This window comes from Gallinula chloropus, assembly GCF_964237585.1.
Source record: "Gallinula chloropus genome assembly, chromosome: 4".
NCBI classification, from domain to species: domain Eukaryota; kingdom Metazoa; phylum Chordata; class Aves; order Gruiformes; family Rallidae; genus Gallinula; species Gallinula chloropus.
Genome location: NC_140088.1, coordinates 39,484,307 through 39,508,401, shown reverse-complemented (window position 1 = coordinate 39,508,401; position 24,095 = coordinate 39,484,307). Strand labels below are relative to the sequence as shown.

General features: G+C 51.4%; 1 protein-coding gene across 1 annotated transcript; it reads left to right on the top strand.

Annotated features, from left to right (window-relative positions):
* Positions 1–335: 335 nt before the first annotated feature.
* Positions 336–17,648, top strand: INCENP (inner centromere protein; the record flags this gene model as incomplete). Its single annotated transcript, XM_084263078.1, has 17 exons — positions 336–472; positions 582–695; positions 1,003–1,808; positions 4,204–4,255; positions 4,405–4,438; positions 6,553–6,631; positions 7,157–7,208; positions 8,040–8,157; positions 8,245–8,379; positions 11,330–11,439; positions 11,805–11,925; positions 12,632–12,754; positions 13,239–13,435; positions 13,739–13,829; positions 15,358–15,468; positions 16,536–16,695; positions 17,376–17,648. The coding sequence occupies 17 exons, from the start codon at positions 336–338 to the stop codon at positions 17,588–17,590; spliced, it is 2,655 nt and encodes an 884-aa protein (XP_084119204.1). The 3' UTR covers positions 17,591–17,648.
* Between the last annotated feature and the right edge of the window lie 6,447 nt (positions 17,649–24,095).

Sequence of the window (24,095 nt, the reverse complement as noted above, 5' to 3'; positions counted from 1 at the left end):
TGCCCGCGTCTATCCCGCCTCCGCCATTAAAGCCCCGCAGCCTATTTGCCTGCTCCCTCAAGTCCCGCCTTCCAAGCCGAGGCCTCCCTGGCCGCAAGAGGCCGCAGGAGGGATAGGCCGCCGATTTTGAGCGTGCGCGTGTGGGCCGGCAGCCAATGGGGGAGGCGGGCCGTGGGGCGGCGGCGGCGGCGATAGGCTGGCGCGGCCGTGGCGTCGGCGGGGCGGAAGGCGGGAGCTAGGTTTGAATTCCAGGCGGGAGGCGGGGTCGGGGGGCGGGGGGGGTGTCGCGCGCGCGCGGGCGGTTGGCTGGGCCTGGGGCAGGGGCAGCTGCAGCGATGATGGCGGCGGCGGACCTGGCGCAGCTGCCGGCGGTGTGTAACCGCCGGCTGGCCGAGTTCCTGCAGCAGGTGGACGACATCGACCTGGTGTGGCTGGAGGAGATCCGCGAGGAGGCGGCCAGGATGTTCAGCAGGTACCGTTCCGCAACCCCCCCCCCGCCCCCAGCCCGCACCGGGCCGTGGCCGCCGTTCCCCGCGCTGATACCCCCCTCCCCCCCCCCGCCTCCCCCCGTCCCCTCGCAGCCACTACAGGGACGAGCCGGAGCTGATGCCCAAGACGCCGTCGCAGAAGAACCGGCAGCGGAGGAAACGCTTGTCCGCCCTGCAGGAGGAGAGCCGGGAGCTGGGCAGGAGGAGGTAGGCCCCGCGGGGCGCTCCCGTGAAAGGGCCCGGGCAGCCCCGCCTGGGAGGGGGCGGGGCGGGACGGGACGGGTCGGCCGGGGGGAAGTACCGAGGCGGCGGTACCGGTAGCGAGACAGGGGATCGGGGCGCGGACAAAATCCTCGATAATTTCCTCCTTCCCCCTCGCGTTGAAGCTCCGCCTGGGCCGTTTCCGCTTACGGCGTTTTCGGCCGGGGACCCGCTTCTGGGGACCCAGTTCTGGTAGCGGTTCTAGACCGTTCCTGAGCCCCGGGCCAGGCTAACGCACGGTTCTGATTGTTAGGTTATCTCGGCGGAGGAACAGTGGTCTCAAGCTGGTGTCCTCCGTGCGGTGCTCTCAACCAATCCGAAATAAAGAAAACCTGGAACCTGCCAGGGCTGGGGCCAAACAAGTCTCAACACATCAACGTGTGACGAGATCCCAGACAAGATCCCAGATTGCAGCATCCGCTAAAAGCTCTGAGCCCCTTCCTGACCCCCTTCCCGCCCAGCAAGCAGAAAGGGAGGTTCTCTCAGTGGTGCTCGATGTCAGCAATTGCATCAGCACTGAGCTTTGCCTCCAGAAGAGTGCAGATCAACTGGTGGAGAAGCCCTCTGTGACCACCGCCTTGAGCTCAGGTGATGGCTCTCCCAAGGAAAGCAAGGCTGCCAAACAGTCGCCTGTGCCTGCACCTGCATCCTCCGAGCTGCTGGTCCTTTGTACTCCCGAGGTGAATGAGGCGGGAGAAGAAGAAAAGAAGGCTTCGCCTGAGCTGAAGGCAGCAAGGGCAGCTAATGCTACCATCATTTTAAATAAAGAGTCCTGGCTGGGGGAGGTAGATGACTCCCCTCAGGTACAAGAGGGGTCTGATAAGAAGCCTTCCCTGCAGGTAGGGGATATCCCAGGGACTCCCACGGGCTCTAGGCTGAGCCGTCGCTCCGTGCGCAGGAGCCTGATGGGTAAAACTCCTGTAATGCGCAGAACCTCCTTGGCAGAGAAGTACTCTCTAGCTGGCAAGAGGGAAAGCATGATCCGGAAATCTGTCACCAGGTCAGCGACCAAGAGGAAGGCAGCTCGGAAACCGTCTGCCTCCTCCAGTTGCACGGATGGTAAGTTGGAATGTCGCTGCGTGAGTTTGCTTTGCGCCTTTCCAGCTCGTCTGGTTGGTCTGCTGCTTTTTGCTGCTGAAGGGGATCACTGTTGGGGGGTCAGCTCTTCGCTTTGGGGGCAGCAAGCCACTCTTCCTAGACTTAGACAAGCTGTGGGTAAGCAGGGATGTGCTAACTGCCTTTCTAGACACCTCAGTGAGTGGAGAAACCCAGGTGACAGAGCTGTCTGGCAGTTTGTGCTGTACGGATTCAGCTGGGGCAACAGCCTTGATATCTTCAAACCAGGGAGGTGATCATCCCCCTGCACTCGGCTCTGGTGAGGCCACACCTTGAGTACTGCGTTCAGGTTTGGGCCCCTCACTATGAGAAAGACATCAAGGCCCTGTGGCACATCCAGAGAATGGTGATGGATGAGGCTGGTGAAGGTTCAGGAACACAAGTCTGATAAAGAGCATCTGAGGGACCTGGGACTGTTTAGTTTGGAGAAGAGGAGGCTGAGGGGAGACCTTGCTTTCTCCAGCTCCCTGAAAGGATGTTGTGGTGAGCTGGGGCTCAGCCTCTTCTCACAGATAAGTAGCGACAGGACAAAAGGCAATGGCTGCAAGCTGCTCCAGGGGAGGTTCAGGTTAGAAATCAGAAGAAATTTCTTCTCAGAGTGGTTGGGGATCAGAGCAGGTTGCCCAGGGAGGTGTGGAGTCACCATCCCTTGGGGTGTTCAATGAAAGCTTGGATGAGGTGCTTAGGGATGTGGTTTAGTGAGTGATATAGGTGGTAGGGGGACGGCTGGAGTAGACGGTTTTGGAGGTCTTTGCCAACCTCAGTGATTCTATGATCTTCCAAATTTCTGCAGTTGCAGCTTGCAAAGCTGAGGAGGAAGCTGGTGAATGGGGTTTGTTGCTGCTTCGAGGGGATTATGGGCGTTCAGACTTGTGTGTTTACCAGAAACGAGGTAACTATCACTAGCTCACTGCTTGTGAGACAGAATCTGGCTGCTAGTTGTGGCGCCTCTCTCGAGGAGGGAATTTTGAAGCTCAGCTCTGTAAATTTAAGTCTTCCAAGGCTTTGCAGTTCACGAGAGAGGCATGTTTTTGGAAAGAACAAAATGATTTAAATGTTCAGAATGTAAATGTTGGATTTGGTGCAGGAGAACGCAGTGATGGGCAGTAACCTCACTATGTTTTCAAGCTGAGGGGAAGAAGCAGCCAGTTAACAGTGTGCTAATAAACGGCTCTCGAAATGCAGGGGGACACAGGAAGAACCTCTTCTTTCCCACAATTTAATGTTGAGGAGAGGTTGGCTCTTCCACACAGCGTGCTTGTGTATTTGACAGGAGAACTAGTACAGTGAAAATAACACTACTGCAGAGCACTTCTCTGCAGCGTTCTAGCTGTGTGGGATTTGTGCTGTGTAAAACTGGCTTTTCTTGAGTTATCCTCCTATTTTTGCTGCAGAAGGATATTCTTGGACAAGCACTGTAGTATTATTTTTTTTTTTTCTGTATCAGTTTCTCTGTTCTAGTTGAATGTTTTTGCAGAACCAGAGCACCACAGTACCCAGTACGGCATTTGCGGTGCTGGTTACAGGGTGTAGCATGGAGCACTCTGTCAGTTTAAGCTGGTTACAGGTTGTAGCATGGAGCACTCTGTCAGTTTAAGCACAGTGTTGAGGGTTAAAATATGAGAGTGTAGGGAGTCTTCTCACCTGTAACTCTGAAGAGGCACCGAAGTAGCTTTATCTACCCAGTTTCTGTGGCTGGTCTGTATTCTCTGGATCACCTGGCAGGTTTGAGGAAGGATTTATTTCTTCCCTGTGTGCTACTTGACTGTTCTTCTGCCTAGTCCAAATTTCTGGGTGTAAGGAGAGAAAATGAAGGGGGTTCAGGCAGCTCCAGTTGAGCTCGCTAATGCCTGGAAGCCCAAAGCATGTTAGCTGCCTGCAGAGCATACATCTGTTGTGCATGCAAAGGCTGCCCTTGTGTACTCTGCTTGGGCTGAAGCTGCAGTGTCTTCTTAATAATTAACATCAGTTTCTGCCTGTGCTGGTACTTAAGAGCCATGGAGCCAGCCGGAACGCGTAGCAGACACAGCGCTCGGGCTGTAAATAATTCTGCCTTTGACAACTGCTGATACCTGGATGTGGCCCCGTGAAATGAGCCTGAGCCCAGCCCCTCTTAATGTACACGCATCAAGTAGCACTTTGAGCTCATCTGTATTTGAAAGTGTCTGTTTTCCTCTATTAAAATTGCAGGGAGCATTTTCTTGGGGCTGTTTGGGTACGCCCAGCTGCCCTGACTCGTGGCGGCATGCGTTGGGACCGCAGGTGGTGACCCAAGCCCACCAAGTCTCGACCTGCACCGACATGTTACAGCTCTGCAATGTTTTTTCTTTTCCTGCAGTCTCCAGCTCTGGAGAGGCACAGGAGGATGAAGAAGCAGTTGTCGTACCCGGGTGAGACTACTTTAAGATATTTATGCTGAATATCCTGCTTGGAGGATGTTTTTATAGTGCATTCTTGGTATAAAACGCCCAGCTTGCAGAGAACAATGTTCCTTAATGTTACTAAACACCACTGTGCTTTTTCTTGTTTTTTTCTCTAGACCTACTCCTGGACCTTGTACCCCCTCCAAGCTGGTAAGAGTTGAGCAGGGATTAAAATGATTTCTATTTGTGCGGGCTTGTGAGCTAAATACGTTGAACACACCTCTCATTTGTTAGTGGGGACTTGGGGAGCTCTGGCCATGGTTTGCTGGACTTGGCTGTCCTGCTGCAGAACAACTAGAGCAGCATCAAATGCTCAGCTTGCCTATGAGCATGAGCCCATCCATACCTTTGTTCCCATACACAGGCTAGAGAGAACCTGGAATTGTCAAGCCTGTTTTAGTCACGATGTTCCAAACTCAGCAAAACAAAACCCAGTCAGGTTTGATTTGGAAAATGAGCACGTGTGACCCAAGGCTTATTTTGGACACAAGGAGTGATGTTCTGTCAGTCTGGTGTTAAAATCTCAGACACTTTCAAAGCCAAGGCTGGCTTTGACTAGAAAACAACACTTGCTCTGCCACTTTGCGTAAAGATACTTGAAGGTCAGTGGGGTGCTGACACGCACTGGGTGCAGGGTGCTGACTTTGGGATCGTGAGCAGAGTCCTGCTTCCCAGCTTCTCTCGCTGGAAATTGCTTCTATGGAAATTCAGTCCTGATTCTGTGCAGGTAAAAAACCCTCTGTATAATTCAGGGGAGGTTTTTTTCAGCTGGCCAGAATTTGTACACTGTTACTGTTTCCATATTTTTAAAGCTGCTTTTGACCTTTCTGTTAGTCCTGCAGATGTCTCAGAGCTTGTCAGTTTGTCTTAAGACAGCTGCAGAAATTTGTGAATATCGTTCAAGTCAAAACATATCCCTCCCTGCTGCTCGCTGCCCTCCTGGGGAAGAAACCCCAGGATTCATGTCCAGAATAATTTTCAATAAGCAAAGACTGAATTAATGGCGCAGAGCTTGCTGTGGCCTTAAGCGCCTCTGTAAGTGAGGACAGGCTTTTATGCTGTGCTTGTTGCTGGCTCTGCAGAAGGTCACGTAAGCTCAGGGTTTTGGCTCACATGAGTTTCAGTTGTAGGAAAGCTTTGAGGGAAAATGAAGAGAAGAGGAAAATGGACAGAGTGCTCTGCAGATCTGTGACTGGAGGACTTGCAGGTTTTGTTTCCGTGCCCCAATCAATGAATTCATAAATCCAGTCTGGTCTGCATAGTGCGTTTTCTCTGTCCTTGATTCCCTGCTTTTATCTCCGTACTGCTGCTGAGAGTAGGGCCTTGCAGCCTTGCCCTAAGTCACCAGGTTACTGTACCCTCTCTGTCTGTCTAGCGGCAGTTTTGTTGGCAAACCAACTGTGGTTTGGTTTCTGCAGGAGGCAGGGCTGTGAGCAGCGTGACAGTGCAGTGACTCAGCAGCCTCCTCGAACCAGAAAACACCTTTGTGTGTAGCAGCCTACGAAGTCAGTACCTGTACATGTGCTGCTACTTATAGGGCAGATTCCTCTCAGGCCTGTGGTCGGATTAATTAGATCCGTGTCCTTATGATGGGCTACAAGGTGTTTCCTTCACCTGCCCTTAGGAGAAGACTCTAGAGAAGCATTTGGGGAGGATAAAGTACCCATACTTCTTTCTTCTGCTCTTCCCCAGCCTTTTGTGTCTGCCAGCCTACACGGTGTGGGGAGTGGCTCTTGCAATCAAGCCGTTGTCAGGGCAGAGTTTTGCAGCAGCGTGGCAAATAGTGATGCAAACCACATTCATAACAGATACAACAAGGAAATGAGCTCTTTGTCTTTGCTGTCTCCGTGTTTGTCCAGTCATCACTGCTAAGGCAAACAAGCACTGTCTGACTCTGCCAGAAGTCTGGCAAGCTGAAACTGATTTCCAACCTGAAATGCTTTTCTGCTTAATAGTTTATGAGTTTGTTCAGCTGAAGTGGTCAATCCCTCCCTGCAGATGCTGGTGTTTTGTTAAGGTCCATGCTTCTAGTGATGATACGACTTCAAAGAATTTATTAAGCTGGTGTCCAAGGTATTTTTCACAGCTGGAGGTTAGGGCTTGACCCTGGGTCCTAGCACCCATACTTGACGCTCTCCGTGGGGTTTCGTGTGCTGTGGCAATATTGCAGGCAGTGTGTTTGTCAGAAGGATGTCACCACTTGAACTGGTACTTGGCTGTTTCCGCCTGACAGTTGTGCTGAAACCCGTTTGCTTTTCCTACAGAATCCCCAAAGTCCCCAAATGTCGCTTCACTCTCCAACCACGAATGGAAACGAGCAGCCACAGGAGACCAGCGCCAACGGTAGCTTCCAGAGTGTTTTTATCAGCCCTGTTGTCACCCTGTTGTTGGGAGGCTGACTGGAAGATCGAAAGATCAGCCAGTTAATTTGAGAGCTCAGTTTGAAAGACTAATCTAATCTTTGTTGAGTGAGGATTTGTCTTGGAAGACTAGCTGTTAGGAAATTCTGTACTGGAGTTGTTTTCCACCCTGGGAAGACCATGGATGGGAAGATGAAGGGCTGTGTGTTTGCTGGGAGGCCCAGTTGAGCCCCTGTTTTGGAGATGAGCAGTGCTCTGTATCTGCAGGACACAGTGTCAGCACTCGTGGCGTACCACAGATGGCTTTATTTTGTGTTTCTGGGTTTGAACGGCGCGGGGCGGTTGCTTGCTGAAAGCAAGGACAGTCCTGCCATACGTAGTTCATGGTGGGTTTTGGGGGGGCGGGGGGGTTGCCATTTGATGAGCTGCTAAATGTCATCTGTTTTCAAAGCTGTGTTGGGGGGGATTTTTCTGTGCTATAACTACCTGTAACTTTGTTTTCTTTCAGAACACAACTTAAATGGGAAGTGGGAGGCCCAGGAACCTCCGCAGAGTGCCAGGTATTGTTTTAGGATCCTTTGGGTTGGAAGGTGTCTCTGAGATCCAAGACTGAAACTTTGTTAAATGGCTTCAGTGTTTTCTGACTATGAAATTTTTGCAAGAAGTTTTCTCTCTCTACTCTGCCCTGGTCATGCTGCACCCGAAGTATTGTGTCCAGTTCTGGGCTCCTTGGTATAAAAAAGACAGGGATCTCCTGGGAAGAGTCCAGTGGAGGACTATGAAGATGATTAAAGGCCTGGAGTATCTCCCCTAGGACGAAAGGCTGAGTGACCAGGGGCTGTTTAGCCTGGAGAAAAGAAGCCTGAGAGGGGATCTGATCTGATGTTTATCAATATCTCAAGTGTGGGAGGCAGAGGGGAATGGCCAGCCTCTTCTCAGTGGTCTGTGGGGACAGAACAAGGGGTGATGGCCTCAAGCTGGAGCACAGGAAGTTCCACACTTCTCCATGCAGAAGAACTTCTTCTCAGTGAGGGTGATGGAGCCCTGGGACAGGCTCCCCAGGGGAGTGTGGAGTCTCCTTCTCTGGAGATGTTCTTGGCCTGTCTGGACACTGACCTGTGTGACCTGTCCTAGGGAACCTGCTTTGGCAGGGGGGTTGGACTCGATGCGCTCTGGAGGTCCCTTCCAACCCCAACAATTCTGTGATTTTCTGCCTCTTTGAAAAGAGGGTTTAATTTCTAACTTCATTAGAAGTTTTTTATTGTGTATCTGCTTGTGTATCCACAACAGAACACCTTCTAAGCTGGGATAGTCTTATGACCTTTTTTAAACCTGACTTTGATTCAGTCAGGAGGATTTGCCATCTATGCTGGGCTGTATTTTTCTCACAGGAGAAAGCCAAGTTACAAAAGAGCTGTGGATGAGTGCTATGACCATCAGCAAGCAGAAGATGGAGGGCTTTCTCCTCCAAGAAGAAAAACCCCATCCCCGACCCTTCCAGCCAGCAAAGTAAGATCCTCTTAACCCCGATGCACTTCATCAAGACCTGCTCCTTACTCAGGCTCCTGAGGGTTGGCTTTGTCATTCCTCTCACAGGTTGTACGTCCATTCAAAACATTTTTGCACACTGTGCAGAAGAACCAGCTCCTAATGACACCGAGCTCTGTGGGGAGAAATGGAGTAATAAGATCTTTCATCAAGTACAACACTCCTCTCCGGTCTGATCCCAAGGTAAGGTGAGCCTGTATGTGATTGTCTGATTAGTGTTGAAGTTAAAATGCCGATGTGAAAAACTTTTCAAGCCTTGTGGAACTAAGAAGTAACGCTAAGCTGTCTGCTTACACTGTCACAAACTGCATAAAAATCTGTCAGTCGGCTTCCCAGAGAACTCCAGTTTAGAGTCTTAAGCTCTGTTCCTGCAGCATTCCCCTGTGGTGTGAGCAAGTAACTGCTGGGAAGGGAAAATTAAGGGGATTTTGAAAACCTGAGGGAACGGCGTGAAGCTGTGCCAGGGAGGTTTAGGTTGGGTGTTAGGAAGAGGTTCTGTGCTGCGGGGGGGGGGTCAGGCACTGGCACAGGCTCCCCAGGGAAAGGGTCACAACCCCGAGCTGGGCTGAGGGCAAGAAGCATCTGGACAATGCCCTCAGTGCCATGCTCTGACTGGGCTGTTTATATGTAGTGCCAGCAGTTGGACTTGATGGTCCTTACAGGTCCCTGCCAGCTCAGGAGATTCTGGGATTCTATGACACTTGCGTCGAGGTGTATAGGTATCTGAAGCCTGTGTATCCAAAGTCTCTTCCCCAGGACTTTTCTAAGGAGTGAGATCTGAGCAAATGCCTCTTAAATCCAAACTTCCAATGTTGGGAGGCTTTTTCAGACCTTTGGAGCAGGGAGTGACACACAGCTGTCCTGAGTAGGAGACCGCTGGGTATGCGAGGCAGGCGTGCCAGCATCCAAATCTAACAGGCATCAATATCAATGGAGCATCGCTGTTGCAACCAGCAAAGACAAAGAGCACACCTTTGCTGGTTGTGATACCTCAGTGAGGTTTACAGCATGGCAGGGGAAGCTCCTGTACCCTCAGCAGAGCAGTTGTTTGGGTGGATGGGATTTGAAAAGATCCAGTTGCGGATTTCCAAAGGGAGTTGTTTTTTCCCTGTTCAGCTTACACAGGAAAGACAGTTTGGTCACAAATCATGATCATTTAATTACGTGGGCTGCCCTTCCAGCAGGAATACTACCTGCTTCACTGCCCTCACTCTTCCCTGATCCTACATTTAAATTTGGTATTTAATTCGGATTCAAGCCTGTGGCCAAGGAAGAGTAAGTTTCCATTGGGGTTCCTGTTCTGGAATGTCGGGGAAGGCAATGGGCCTGCCAGCAGCCTGACTCTCCTCACAGACAGCATAGGCCTTGACAATATACTCACGTTCCTGTGAGACAGGGAAGTTACTCATGCTGAAAGGTCTTTGGTAATCACATTCTTGAAACATGGTGGCCTTGAAGACAGGGGTACAAATTGCCCTAAACCAAGAAGGAGCTGTGGGAAGCTATTTGGGAGTAAGTGAGCATGTCACGAACCATCCATAATAAATGGTCAAAACAGCAGGCGTGCAGATAGTTTTAGACATCAAAGGTAAACTAACAATGTTTAGCTATAAGATATGCTTATCAGAACCCGTTATAATTTCTAACCCATCAGTGTGGTGTGAACAGTGTGTGTAACCAATTTAGCTTGCCACATTTGCAGTAACAAATTTATATAATCTGTGTGATTTCGCTCAATAAGTGGATTCACCTTAATTCATATCGAATTGTGTGTTGCCCATCACTGGTCTCTGCACTGGAATAGGCTCTGACGGTGTCGGGCAAGGACAAGGGTGCAGCTTCCATGGATGCGTCTCGATGGCGAGCGTGGTACTTAGTACCCGGCAACTTTCCTGCAACATAAGTTAGTTCTAGGGCTTGTTTTCAGTTGTGGAAGAGTTGAGGAGGGCATTCTACCCAAGAAACTGGTTTTCCTGCCTCTGGCTTTTGCCTGGCAACCCCTGCTTATGCTGTCAGGATGGTGCTGTGCAGAGCCGTGCTGTACTCCGGCAGACGGAGCGAAGGATTTGAGCTCAGTCTTGCTGGTGCTCCTGCGGATGGCACTCTCTGTGTGGGCAGAGGAGGTGACTGGGTGAGAGGAGCCCTCTGGCCAGCGCATCCTTTGCTGCTCTCAGTTCACAGAACATTACACTTTAGGCTTCATTCCAGTGCGGGCAACTTCCCCTCGGGGCTTTTTCCATGTGGGACCAAAATTAATTAAATAGCACTAGACAAAAATGTATAATCATTAGCTTTAAATTAGCTAGGTTAGGTACTAATAACACCAACCGTTACCTTATGCTTGGCTCCACACTGCGAATCACGTGCCTATTTCACCGTGCTTATCAACGGGTCTGTATGAAGACCAGGCCTGTCATAATTAGGTGCCTGCAGTAACAAACCTGGCATTAAATTAATCTATCTTCATCTGTTTGCCGTGGCTGTAGCGATGGTTGGTGGATTCCTCTTGTAACTGACAGCATGCCGAGGCGGAGTTAGCTGCGCTGTTGAGAACAAAATGGGAAAAATGCCCCATGTTTCTGTCTGGATGCCATATGGGGCTGAGCGTGCGCGTGAAACAAGCTGCAAGCACCCTGCCTAAATGGTGCTGGTTTACCAGGAGATAGAGAAAGCTTTGTGGGAAGCAAAGGCACCAGTGGGAGCTCTGAGTGGAAGCAAGCAAGGTGTTTCCTAGAGCACCATCTGTCCCCCACGCTCACTGCGGGAAGTCAGTATTGTTGCCAAGCTTTTCCACTGCTGCTTCGGCGGTTCTTAACCGGCATGGATCACTGTGGTGTCTGTCTGCTCTCTCTGCAGAAGCTGCCTGAGCTGCAGGAGCTGATGCTTCTGTTTCAACTTCCCAGCTTCTTCTCTTCCTTCTCTAAGATTGCCACCAGTGCCTTGTTTTCCATCACGTCTGTTCCCAAACATCCATGACCACATCACAGGCTACCCAAGCTCTGTTTCAGGGTTGTTACCCTCCCTTTGTTCCGGCTGCGGTTCCTTAGTGTTACCTCTGGGCCCTTAACCTGAGCAAGTGGAGGTGGAAAGAAGCTCTGGTAGGTGGGTATAACTGCCTTTCAATCTGCTTCAGGAAAAGGAGAGACAGAAGCTAGAGATGCTGAGAAAAAAGCAAGAAGCCGAGCAGCTGAGAAAACAAAAACTGGAGGAAGAAAAGAGGCGGCGACGAGAAGAGGGGAGGCTGTGAGTATATGCTCCCTGCCTTCTCTGTGCCTGTGGGTCCCCATATTTAGGTCTTTTCTCTTGTTAAGAGTCCATACGTGCGGCAGAAGTTGTCATTGGCTTGCTCTGGTGCTGCACACAGTAGTTGTTCTCATAGTATCTCTCTAGAGCGCACATAGAACGTTAACTATCCCAGCTGACTGCTGTTTCAGCTTCTTGGCCCAAGTCTGTCTCAGAGGGAGCTTAAAGATACCTCCAGTGTTTGAGCGAGCAGTGTGTTGGTTCGTGAGATTTCTGTGCTGCCCTAGAGCTGTTTTTCTTGTGTCTGAGTTGCAAGGAGCTCCTCTGGCTGGACTGCAATGATGGAGTTGTCCTGTGTCCTATAGGAAAAACGAGGAGCGCCTGCGCAAAGCAGTGCAAGCTCGTCAGCGGGCAGAGCAACTGGAGGTGGAGAGGAAAAGGCGTATTGAGCAGAAGATGGCTCTGATCGATGAGAAGACTGAGAAGGTAAGGCCCAGGGCACCTAGAGAGTTTATTTGGCAGGGTAAATAACCGGTTGAGGTAGATGATGCCACGTGAGTGTGCCTTCCAGGAAGGGAGGAACTGAGCCTGCTCGAAATCTAGAGAGCGAACAGGATAATGGTTGAATAAAGAACTTTCCAGAAACTCAGTGCTTCTGAGCGACTGCCTTTTCTTAGTTACAGCAAATGGCAGATGAAGCCTCGTATATTACAGAACTATGAAATCTAAATGGGCTTTATTAAGGCTCTGTTAGGCAGAGAAGAACCTCATGTAGACAGAGCCAGCCTAATGGCCCTGAGGCTCAATTTTACTTGGAAGTTCTTCGACCATCTGACTTAATAGATGAAGAGGTGAAAATAAACTTAGTTCCTCCAGCCCCTGTCTTGTGTCTGAGACTTGCAGGCGATTTGCGCACACGGCCACAGCAGTCATTTGCCTGCTTCAGTTATCTCCATCTGCTTGTCTTATTTCATGGTTCTGCGAATATATTCGGATGGCTTCCGTAGCGTTAGGCATGTAAACACCAGAATAGAATCTGCCTTTCCTGTGGAGATGCAAAAGAAGGTCGTTTCCCTAAGTATTACCCTTTAAAAATAAAGCGGGGCACAAAAGGAAGGGGGTGGGAGTGGTGCAGAGAGAACTGTCCGATCTGAGGCTGGGGTGTTCAGCGAGCTCTGTCTGTGTGTCGTAGGTGCGGGAAGAAAGGTTGGCAGAAGAGAAGATGAAAAAGCAAGCAGCTGCCAGGAAAATGGAAGAAGCACAGGCCCGACGCAGGCAAGAAGAGGAGGCCAGGAAACAAAGAATGCTGCAGCAGGTCTGTGCTGGAGCCCATCCTGTTGCCCCATGTGTAGTTAGAACGGCTGCAATCTGCCGTGGCCTTTGTCAGCAGGGAATCCAGTATATGAGTGAAAATTAGCGTGGCAGAGAGAGAGAGAGGGGGGGGGGGGGGGGCTTTGTCCTTAGAGCTCACCGCATCGCAGTCCTTCCTCTCACAGTATGCCCTGAGCTGAGAGTGGTGTTTGTGACCACGTTTCTTCCGCAGTTCCGGGCAGATCCTTACAAACCACCTTAAAATCTCTCAGTTAAACCCATCTCTCAGCAATCCAGGGCATGGTGGGGAAAGGGTATCTCCCAAACTGCTGGAGAGATGAAGCATACGGGACTTTAGCCCTGAGTTGTTTCCCTGCTGTGCCAGGAAAAGGTGCTAGAGGCTTGGGTCAAGTAAGGTGTTCCTGCTCCTTTTCTCTGGAGCTGGTTCCTGTACAAGGTAAGGTAATTGCCTCGTTGGGATTTTTCAGGAGGAGGAGGAACGTCGGCACAGAGAGCTAATGAAGAAAAAGAAGGAAGAAGAGCAGGAACGTGCCAGGAAGATTGCTGAGCAGAGACAGGCAGAAAAGGAGAGGGAGAAACAGCTGGCCGCGGAGAGGGAGAAACAGCTGGCTGCTGAGAGAGAGCTGGAGAGGAAGAAGGAAGAGGAGAGGATCCAGGCGGAGAAGTAAGATAATACCTATTTATGTACTAAAGTCTGTGGTGGGACTTTGGAAAGGAATGGGAGCAGAGGGCACCAGTGAAGGGCCCAGGTGGTGAAGAGCTACTTTGTGCTGTCAGCACAACTCTGGACCATCACGGGTGCTGCGCTGCAGAGTAGTAGTTCTGGGCTCAATGTGGGAAGGACGGTGGGGTGTGCTTTGAAAAGCTGTGAGGAAAAGGGCTTTGCAGCAGGGACTGGACAGGAGGGAACCCCTAGGTAGAGAGTAGCCCCAGTTTGAGAGTTGTGGTCTGTGGCTTTGGTTCTCAGGCTGCGTGAAGAGCGGGAGAGGGCTGCTCGCCTGCAGAAGGAAGCGTTGGCTGCTAAAGAACGGCTCCAGAAGGAGGTGGAGAAGAAAGAAGTAAGTACTCTTTTTTTTGTAGGTGGGTCGAGCTGTGTGGTTCTGACTCCAGTAACTGTTACTGTTGGGAGCAGCTGGGCTGTGATGCTGAGAGCCCTGATGAGCAAGTCGAGCCACCCAGGGGTGCTTGTACTGTGCCCTGTCCATTTTGGAAGGTATGCCTGCTCACTTGAGATGGCAGCAGCGCAGGAAGAAAGGACAGTTTGCCAATTGTGTCCTGGGCTGCATCCTGCCTGGCATGGCCAGCCGGCCCAGGGAGGGGATTGTCCCACTCTGTCCTGTGCTGGGGCAGCCTCACCTCGAGTCCTGGGGCCAGTTTTGGGCGCCACAGTACAAGGGGGACTCAAAACTACTGAAGACTGTCCACAGGAAAGCAGTGAGGATGGGGAAGGGTCTGGAGGGGAAAGGTTTACGAGGAGAGGCTGAAGGCCCTGGAGTTGTCCAGACTGGAAAAGAGGAGGCTGAAGGGAAACCTCGTGGTGGTCCGTGGGTTTCTGCTGAGGGGAGCAAAGGGCAGCACCGATCTCTCTCCTCTCTTTGGGGACCAGGGATAGAACCCGAGGGAACAGCGTGAAGCTGCACCAGGGTAGGTTTAGGCTGGATGTCAGGAAGAGATTCTGTACTAAGAAGGGGGTCAGGTAGTGGCACAGGCTCCCCAGGGAAGGGGTCGCAGCCCTGAGCTGGGCTGAGGGCAAGAAGTGCCTGGACGATGCCCTCAGTGCCAGCTCTGACTGGGCTGGGCTGTGTGGAGCCGGGGGTTGGACTCCATGGGCCTTACGGGTTCCTTCCAGCTCAGGAGATTCTGGGATTCCATGACAGGTAATGCACACCCCGAATTGAAGTGAGATTTTCAGCTTTTCTCCCTGTCATCTCTACCTCTCTTGAGATCAGATAAGCATTAATCCCAGGCTTTTCAGAAGGAACATCTCAATTTTCTGTGTGTGCCACCTTCAGCAGAACCACAAGCACAGGCTGTCCAACTCCATCAGGTTATTTTCCGCAGCCTCATGCCAGCGCAGGTTAACTAAGCAGGCGTCTCAGCTTGTGGTGTTGAGGAGGGAACTCTTGATGCCTTGGCAATTAATTTTACTTGACTAAAGCAGCTGGGGTTGGTGTGGGATGGTTCCTGTGCAGCGGGATGACTTGGCCTACAAAGTAGGCTGTTTATCAGTCTGACATTTTATCAGTCTGAAGAGAGGTGAAGAGCGGTAGCATGGGCTTTTCCACCTGCAGATGGTCACCTGGTTTCTGATGTTTGTATCCTAAAGAGAAAGTCAGAGGGGTTTTCGAAGCGTGAGGTCACTGCAGGAAGGGCAGTTTGCTTGTGGTGCTTTGTGGGGGAATCTCAAGCCGCGGCGGTGTGTTTGCCCGCTGCCCGCTCTGTGCTCAGAGTGCTCCTCGGCATCGCGAGCGACAAGGGACTCGAGATTAGATGCTCAGATATTGCTTTTACATACTGAAAGGATGGATCCCTGGAGTAACAGCGTTGCTTAGTTCATAAAATTAATCTGTGGTGTGGGCTTGCCAGCAGGAGCAGAAGCTGATAGAGGTGAAGATGAAGGAGGAAGAACCGAAGGCACTGCCGAGAGAACAAGAAGCTAATGATACAGCCCAAACACTGCGCCTGGGAAAGAAAGAGGTAATTCTGTGCCACCTGGGGATGTGGTTGGGGACCTTTGGCTTCAGTTGCAGCGGGTGCTTTTACCCTTCCCTTTCAGCACTGAAGGCATTCTCTAAACTTGTTTTTTCCTGGCTACCTGCAGGTGACTTCTGGTGGCCTCGAGGATTTAAGTGACTTTTGGGGAGTGAGGAGGAGGGACAGAAAGCAACGGGTGCTTGTCAGGGTTTCCTTCTCGGGGTGAGGCACTGGCAGTTAAAGTTGCCTTGACCTTTCTAAGCTCCTCTCTTAACGCCTCCGAGCCTCGCAGGCAGGAGAGGTGGGGAAACAGTGTTATTTAAATTCCAAGTCGGAAGCAGCCACGGGATGGCAGCACAGCCTGCGGAACAGCACGGCTTTTGGGTCCACCCGCAGGTCACTGTGCCTCTTCGACATGGAAAACAGAGGAACGGGTCCTTTTCTCCTTGGAAGCCCTGTGCCGTTAGGCACAAGCCAGTGCAGTACGGGTTACCGTTCATGGGCACGGAGCCGTGACTGCAGCCCCTTACAGGGACAAAGAACTCACTCTGCTTCTAGAAATGCTTCATGGGTGATGTCATCAGTGGTTTTAAGTTTCTTTTTCGTTTCTCAGGCATGCTGTTCCTGTGAGCAGCACAATACAGCTTGTCCTGAGCTGAGTTGTGTGCGTTCTCCATGCAGTGGTAATCAGTTTCGTATTGCTAAGTCCAGAAGTTTGGCTGCAGAGTACTGAAAGCAGGTTCCTCAGCTTTGAGGACACAACCACTCCCTTTAAGCCTCGCTTGAATTGAATGGAACTGCCTGGATTTGATGCATCCAGTGCTGGCTTCTTTGTGTCAGACACAGCCAAATTAAGCAGCCTCATTAAACAGGAAAAGGCAACACGAAGTCATAATTGGGTCAACGTTTTAGAGCTTGGGTCAAGATCTTGCATCAAAGCTTCTGAACTGCCCACCTCTGGGGTTTGCAGTGGAGTGGTAGAGCAGGAGGTGGGACGTTGAGGTGGGACATTGAGGTGGTGTAGCCAACATGCTCCTCTGCATCTAAACCCCATGGAATATCTTTTCTAGAATTCACCCCCCTGCAACTCGTACCAGATGACTCCACAGGCCCCGAAAGATCCAAAGCCCACCACAGTAAATCCAAACAACTATGGCCTGGATCTGAACAGCGATGACTCCACTGACGATGAAAGCCAGCCTCGCAAGCCCGTCCCTGCCTGGGCCACTGGTATGTGTCAGCAGGCTGGTTTCTGTCCTGAGGTTCTGCTCCTCAGTGAGCCCTACTTTGCGGCACCAAGTATTAAGACCCAGTTGTAAGATTTTGCCCAGTTCCTCCTGCTTGCACGCTGTAGTTAGAAGTACTCATCTTGAGCAGCGTGGCTGGACTGCCGAGTCCAGGGCTTCTCTGCCCCTTGGGGATTTTCTTGAGGCCTTGTGCTTGTTTTTAAACTGCCCTAACAGCGTTTTGCTGATGTGAAGGGAATAATTATGAGCTAGTGCTCTGGCCTTGAGTCTGCCTGATGTGGATCTGGCTTAAAATCAGAGGGGTGCCAGGTGTTGCAGTCCAGGTTCAGACTGTTGTGGGTCTGAAATGCTCGGTTCCATCTCTTCACATTCTACCTGCTCCAGAGGAGCTAAGCAAAACTCTGGTACACTTCCCAGCTTTGCCTTTTAAAAACCTGTCGGGTTCCTGGGCAGAGCCCAGCGCACGCGATACTCGCCCTCCGAGGGCTCCGAGTGTACTTCTGGCTGACACAGGGTGCTCTGAGCCATGAAAGTACCACACAATTTCTCCCCTTTGTGATCCTGATGTGATCAGAGATGAGGAGATCGGGGGTGTGTTGCTGAGGCGGGAGTTTTGATTTAAAAAGCCGAGTTACTGAAAATCTCAATTTATTCTTTCTCCAGGGAATCAGCTTAGCCAAGCCGTGATCCGGCAGTACTACAACCCCCCCAATGTGGACCAGCTCTTTGGGGCGATCGCCAGCCCCAAGCTGGAGGACATCTTCTACAAAAGCAAACCCCGGTACTTCAAGCGCACGAGCTCTGCGGTGTGGAACTCCCCACCGGCCCTGGGCACCAAACCGGTCCTGGGGCTGCCATGCAGCCTGAACAAGAACTGAGGTGGGCAGTGGGTAGGCACGTCTGCCTCCAGGCAAGAAAAGAGTTACCGTGTGGTGTCTGTACATATTTAGATATTAGCATTGAATAAATGTCAGCCTTTACTGGGCCTCTTGCATTTTCTGTTTTCAGAGCTGCTTTTCTCGCTGCCAGGCTGGCTCTTGAGAGACACAGCTTCGGAAAGACACAGCTCCTTTTACCTTTAGCTTCAGGGATGCATCTCCTTTTCCCACAGCTTCAAGCTGGGAAAGATTTGGACCTTTAAGCGCATCACCTGCAGCTATACCATCCTCCCCTCTTCAGCCGGACAGGTGTTGCTGGTAGCTGCCAGCAGCAGATGAAAGCCGTCTGTGTGTCCTGTCCCTGCCCATCTTGCAGCTAAGGACTGCTGTGCACAGCTCTGGGCAAATCCCAAGCTGAGTGCTGGTCAGGATGCGAGCAGGCGCAGTGTGCATCATCTCCTGCAAATTGCAGAATGATTTAATTGCTGTAATTAGTCATCCTTTATGCAAAGCACAATTATGGGCTTTAAGCTACATCGATACTGTTGTTAATTCAGCTCGGGCTGAAATGCCCTGAGGATTTAATTCAGTCACGTCCATGAGTGTGATCCTGTCTCCAGGAAGGCCTGGAGTAGCGTAAGGAGGCTTCGTTGTCCTGGTCTTCATTAGGAGGCATTGTACAAAGGCTCCAATAGAGCATTCCTGTGTATATACAGCTCGGTCCTTTCAAACTCTGCGGCTGTACGGAGAGTACACAGTGTGTGAGGAGTCTCCTGTCTTCCCTTGGGCGTGCTGTGCTGTTAATGAGCTGTTTGCAAGCAAATGCCTTCCAAGCGACACAGGGGTTTATATTTAAATACCTCGACTGCTATTGATCTGTGTCTGTATCTGCAAGATGACTGTACTTTGATAGTTGCTCTGTAGGTGAGTGGTGTATCTCAGGAGGAACGTAACCTTTTTGTAAGAGGCCTTGTTGAAATGGCCAAAAACTTATTAAAGCAAGTGATTGAATGTCTGACATTTCAATAAAAATGAGTTAAATAATTTGCTCTGGGCTTCTCTGGCCTTGTCAGGGCTTTTTACTAGACAAACCTACGGTGCTGTGGAATCTGTCCCTTTGGGGTGCACTCTGCCCCGTTTCCTTACGATACGGATGTGCTCTCTAGGAAGAACTCCGTTAACTCTGGCTGCAGTGGAAGGTGTTTGTGCTTTGGTCGCCCTGGAACTTGCTGATTAACCTCACTGCTTTTGTTTCTGGAGGCAGGAAGAGGGATGGCTTGGCATGACTACATTCCCAGAAACCTTTCCTAAGGAATCGGTGACTCAAATTCACCTTGAAGTGACCCATGTCCCTGTAATTTGGGGCTTGTGTCACTCCAGAAAGTGTTACGGATTGCTCCCACTGGATGGAGCAGGAACTTCAGTCCCAGGACACAACCAAAGCACTGGTATTTACAAACCCACAAACAAAACACCACAAGTGGAAAGAAAAAAAGCCACCCTAAAATCTTGAGGTTGCAATTTCCTGTTTAAGAAAGCTGTTTTCACTCTTGATTTCAGGTGTTTCATTTTCACCTGTATTAATCTGAGCCAGCCTGGGATTCTGTGCTACTTTGTCATTTCTAGAGCCAACATGGTTTCCCTGGAGTCAGAGAAACTTGTAAGCTTGGTAAACCTGAAGTCTCAACCCTAAAGCTGCTCCAAGAAAGAACAAGTAAAAGCAACACTGTCTCTGGTCAGGGCGTTGCAGGGCACATCCTGCCTGTCTTTGCCTCTCCTGCACCTTCCCAGCCATGTGCACTGATCCCCTTGTTCTCAGAGGCACCGTGGGGCAGTGGTGGTGCTGGCTGGCAGTGCTCAGGCTGGGGTACAGCTGAGCTCTGGGGCTCTGAGCACATCCAGGGCCTCTGAGGACGCATCCCACCAAATCCGCCGGACTCTGTCCGGCTTTAGGATGCTGGTCTGGGGTGGCGGGTTGTGGTGCAGAGAGCTGCATGGAAGGTGGTACAGTGGTGTTGAGGAATGGCTTGAGAAGCAAGGCCATGGTTCTGTGGCCTCCATGGAGAGCGAGGTAGCCTTCAACTTACTATTATGCTTTTTAGAAAAGCGGGGAGTAAAGGAAATTAACCTTATAAAAGAATTAGGAGGGTTGATAGCGTATGGACAGAAACAAGGACTTTTTAAGGACTTGGGAACATTGTTTCAAGCATTAGAATGGTGGGATTATGGGGATAAATTGTGGAACATGGTAATAGATGATAAGAAAGAGGCAAAAAGACTCATGAAGCCATGGCGAGCAGTTATAAACTGTCTAAAGCAATATCAAGCAGAGAAACACGTAGCAGCCGTAGCGTCTGCCCATTTAGAAAATCAAGGGGATAAGCCAGGGAAGCTGGTCTTGGGAAGTGATTATGTACCTACCCCCCCAACTGGGCTATTGGTAACAGTTGAACCCTTGAAAACATCAGGGGCTTGTGAGGCACCAGTACCCTCTGCCCCACCACTGAATGAGGATGAGGGAAACCCTGACGACTCTTTGTTGGAAAGTGAAGAAAATGAGTTGGAGAGTGAGACTGTGGCATACCATGGAGATGTGAACAGGCAGGTTAGCCAAGCAGCGCAGAAAATGAAGGGGGATAAACAAGGGCCAAAAGGTGGTCTGGGAGCAGGAATAAGTTGAGTGAACTGGGTGATCCCTTTGCATTTCCTGTTGTGTATCATGAAGAGGGGGGTAACGTTGAGGCAATATATAGTCCTGTTAATTGGAAGTTGTTCACTCAGTTGCGGAGTATGATTAATGAGTCTGGGCTACATAGTGAGCCAGCCAAACAGATGATAAATTACATCTGGGCCAGTGGAATACTTTGTCCTGAAGACGTTAAAACAATATTGAGGATGATTATGTCGCAGTCACAACTGATGCTGTCGCAATCCCACTGGAATAGATTGTATCATAGAATAGAATCACAGGGATTGGAAGGGACCTCCAGAGATCATCGAGTCCACCCCCCCCTGCCAAAGCAGCTCCCTAGCTCATATTGCACAGACAGGCGTCCAGATGGGTCTTGAATATCTCCAGAGAAGGAGACTCCACCACCTCCCTGGGCAGCCTGTCCCAGGGCTCTGTCACCCTCACTGGGAAAAAGTTCTTCCACATGTTGGTGTGGAACTTCCTGTGCTCCAACTTGCAGCCATTGCCCCTTGTCCTGCCTCCACAGACCACTGAAAAGAGACTGGCTCCAGTTTGGAGCTGTGCTGAAACACGACAGCTTCATTTCCAGGGACCTTCCTCAAGGCAGAAGCAGGAAAATTTCCAGAAGTGGGGCTGTGTTTGCCAAGGGTCTGAGCACTTCTCTGTGTGTACCAGGACAGCCCAGCACCTGACACGAACTGTCCCACCTCTCTGGTTCAAAATAATTTAGGTTTCTCATCACAATAAAATTAATTAACTGCCTTAGTTCGTGCACCTTCTTAATATGTAGAATTTAATAATTTACTCTGTCATCCTTATCAGCTGCCTAACCCATGGGATACAAGTGGTCACCGCAGTATGTACACATTAACACAGAACACAGAGAGAATGTGTGTGTATATATATATATATATATACACACACACACACACTATTGAGTTACACCGAGTTACACACCATGAAGAGAAAACAGGAACTGTTCTTGAAGGAGAACATGGGGGATTTTTACAGTCCTGCCTGTCTCCCTGCGCTCCCAACACCACGGGCAGACCTGATCACTACAGCTCAGGATGGGAACACGCTCAGAGGAAGAAAAGTCCCATGGCACTGTGGGTCCCCTCTGGGAACGGGGTCTCTGGCGTCAGCTCCAGCATGAAAGATAATAACAGGATGGTTGGTGGCGGAGGGAAGGACTCTCCTCCCACCCATCAGAGCCTCTCGTTAAGCTGCTGGCCGCTGATGGCGGCCAATCTGCAATTCACACTCGTTTGAATAGAATTACGCACGTTCTTTCTTTCAAACCAGGAGAACATGGAGAGCTTCCATCGCAAGGGCAGCCGTGTCCCCTCCCAGCGGGATCGGCTCCAGGGATGTCAAAGTCTGGACAAGCTCCCTACCAGGGCAGCTGGGTGGCAAAACCTCCAGAGCTCTGCAAAGGGAACTTTGTCAACTCGCAGCTCAGAGGTGGAGGAGCTGTGTCACGGCTCACGGACTCACCCTGTGCCCTGGGAATTCCGCAGTGCTCTTGTCACCTTGTGCTGCGGTGACCAGGCCCCCCCTCCCAGAGAAATAGGATCAGGACTGGGCTGGATAGGTGGGGGGCTCGCTGCTCCAGCAAAGCCAAAGGCTGGAGGGTTGGCTGAGGTCTAGCTTTTCAACGGGCACACATTTCTTCCTTCCAAAGCTTGGGGTGTAAGGAAGAAAGCTGCAGCTGAGTAGCCAGCAAGATCCCTCAGAGCTCCCAGCACACCCCTCACACCTCTCCTGTGGTCCTGTTGCAGACAGGCTGGTGCGTGCTGCCAGGCTGGTCATGCTCAGCATCATGGATTTCTCTAAGCTAAACCGAACCTGTGCTCTAAGCCATCAGGAACATGAACCCCCTTCCCTCTTCCCTGCAACTGTCTGCCAAAAAATCCCACACCCACAGCCAATAAAACCATCCCAAGGGCTGCATGGCTTCCACTTGTGCTGCAGAAGAAACACTTCAGTGTGTTACCCAGAGCATGGCCTTGTCACATGCCACTCGCTTGCTGCTCAAAAGCTGTTGGAACAGCTTTCTTGTCCCCTTGGAGGAGCTTGTCCATACCCTTGTATCAGCACAGGCCCCAAAAGGGATCAAGGGGTACAGCCAGAGCTGGCGCGGGCAGTTTCTCCGTGCCTCGACAGGGCACGCCTGGCTTGGCTAAGAGCAGCTGGAAAGCTGGCCAGAAGCTATCAGAGATGTTCTTCTGTAACATGTGGTTACTGTCACTCACCCATCAGCCCGTGCTCTGTATTTATCTGCTTATTCCTGGGTCATGGCACACGATGCTTACAAAGACAGAGCTGGAATTACAGCAGGGAAGCGAGAAGAACAATAGAGGAACCATTATGGAAGACAAGTGGCAGCAGTTCTGCGTGAAATCACGTCAGAGGCCTGGAACGGCTGGGAAACGCCTCTGATGAGACGGCTTTGTGCCAGTTGTTGGCACTGGGACAGAGCGACGTCCCTGCTCACACCACGCTGCAATCCGTGGCTGCCCCCCGTGCGATGTCACAAACTCACAGAATCACAAGGTTGGAAAAGACCTGCAAGATCATCAAGTCCAACCGTTCCCGTCCTGTGCTAACCCATATCCCTAAGTACCTCATCTACCCTTTTTTTAAACACATCCAGGGAAGGTGACTCAACCACCTCCTTGGGAATGTCAGAGCGGCTCTCACCGAGGCAGTGCTGCAGTCATTGTCTAGTCACAGCGGGTGACAAAAGCAGGGACACTGCCGGTGGGCAGCAGAGTGTGGTGGCTGTGGAAGCACCATACAGCACCTCTGCATGTGTGGAGGCAGGTGGTGACAACGGGCTGGGCAGCTTGTCACCATGTCTCCAAGCTGGGGTGACGCGGCTGCGAAGGACAGCATGATGGAAATGCATGTGAGCAAATGGCCTGGGCTGTCAGCATTCTCCACAGCCTGCAGCTTCTGAGGGCGGACGAGGCGCCCAGCAGAACGTGATGCGCGCCACGGAGCCAGTCCTACCAAGGAAGGCAGCCCACGGAGTATGCTTTGGCACAGAGGAGCGCCTGGCAGTGCCCAGGTCCTGCTGAAGGACCACACCAGGTCTTTTGGAAGGCTGCATTGGCACGCGTGTCTGAAGGAGGTGGAGGAGAAGCAGAGGAGAGCGATGAAGCCGAGGTCTTCTCTTCGAGCCACAGAGGAGGAGGTGCTCAGCCCTGTGTGCATCCCAGCTGGAAGCTCTGAAGCTCCATGGGGTTTTGCAGCCCTGTAGCCCGGGGCCAAAGGAAGGTGTGTGTTTGTTGCGCATGGGAGAAGCACTGGAGAAACAGCAGCTCCCACAGGTTCAGGGGTGACCTTGGTCTTGGGCTTGGGGAGCCCACAGATGGGCTGTGCTGGAGCCACAGACTTCCCACCCCTGGGAACAGGGGATGACACAGGACCAGGGATACATGGCTACCTGTGGCAGGAGGTTCAGCCTCGCGCTGTGTATGCAGGGACTTTGGGGGACGGTGTGCCAGGCGACCCAGGCAGAAGAGCCTGGGAAGGGGACGGGCCTGCGGCCATGCACGCAGAGCAGGTTTGCCACCAAGCTGTTGGAGCTGCTGGCCTGGAGGGGGTCCATCCTCCCACGCCCTTCTTCTCCCTGAACGGGAGGTACAAGGCCTTCCAGCAGTGCCGGCACCGTGCAATTCATCGCAGCGTCCCCAAACCCAGTATCAAACCCGAAGCAGTCGCTGAGCCAAGTGTAAGCAGAAGTAAAGGTCACCTGGGGGATGTTCTGCTTTCCTGGAGCCCTGATCGGAAAGAGATGGAAACTTT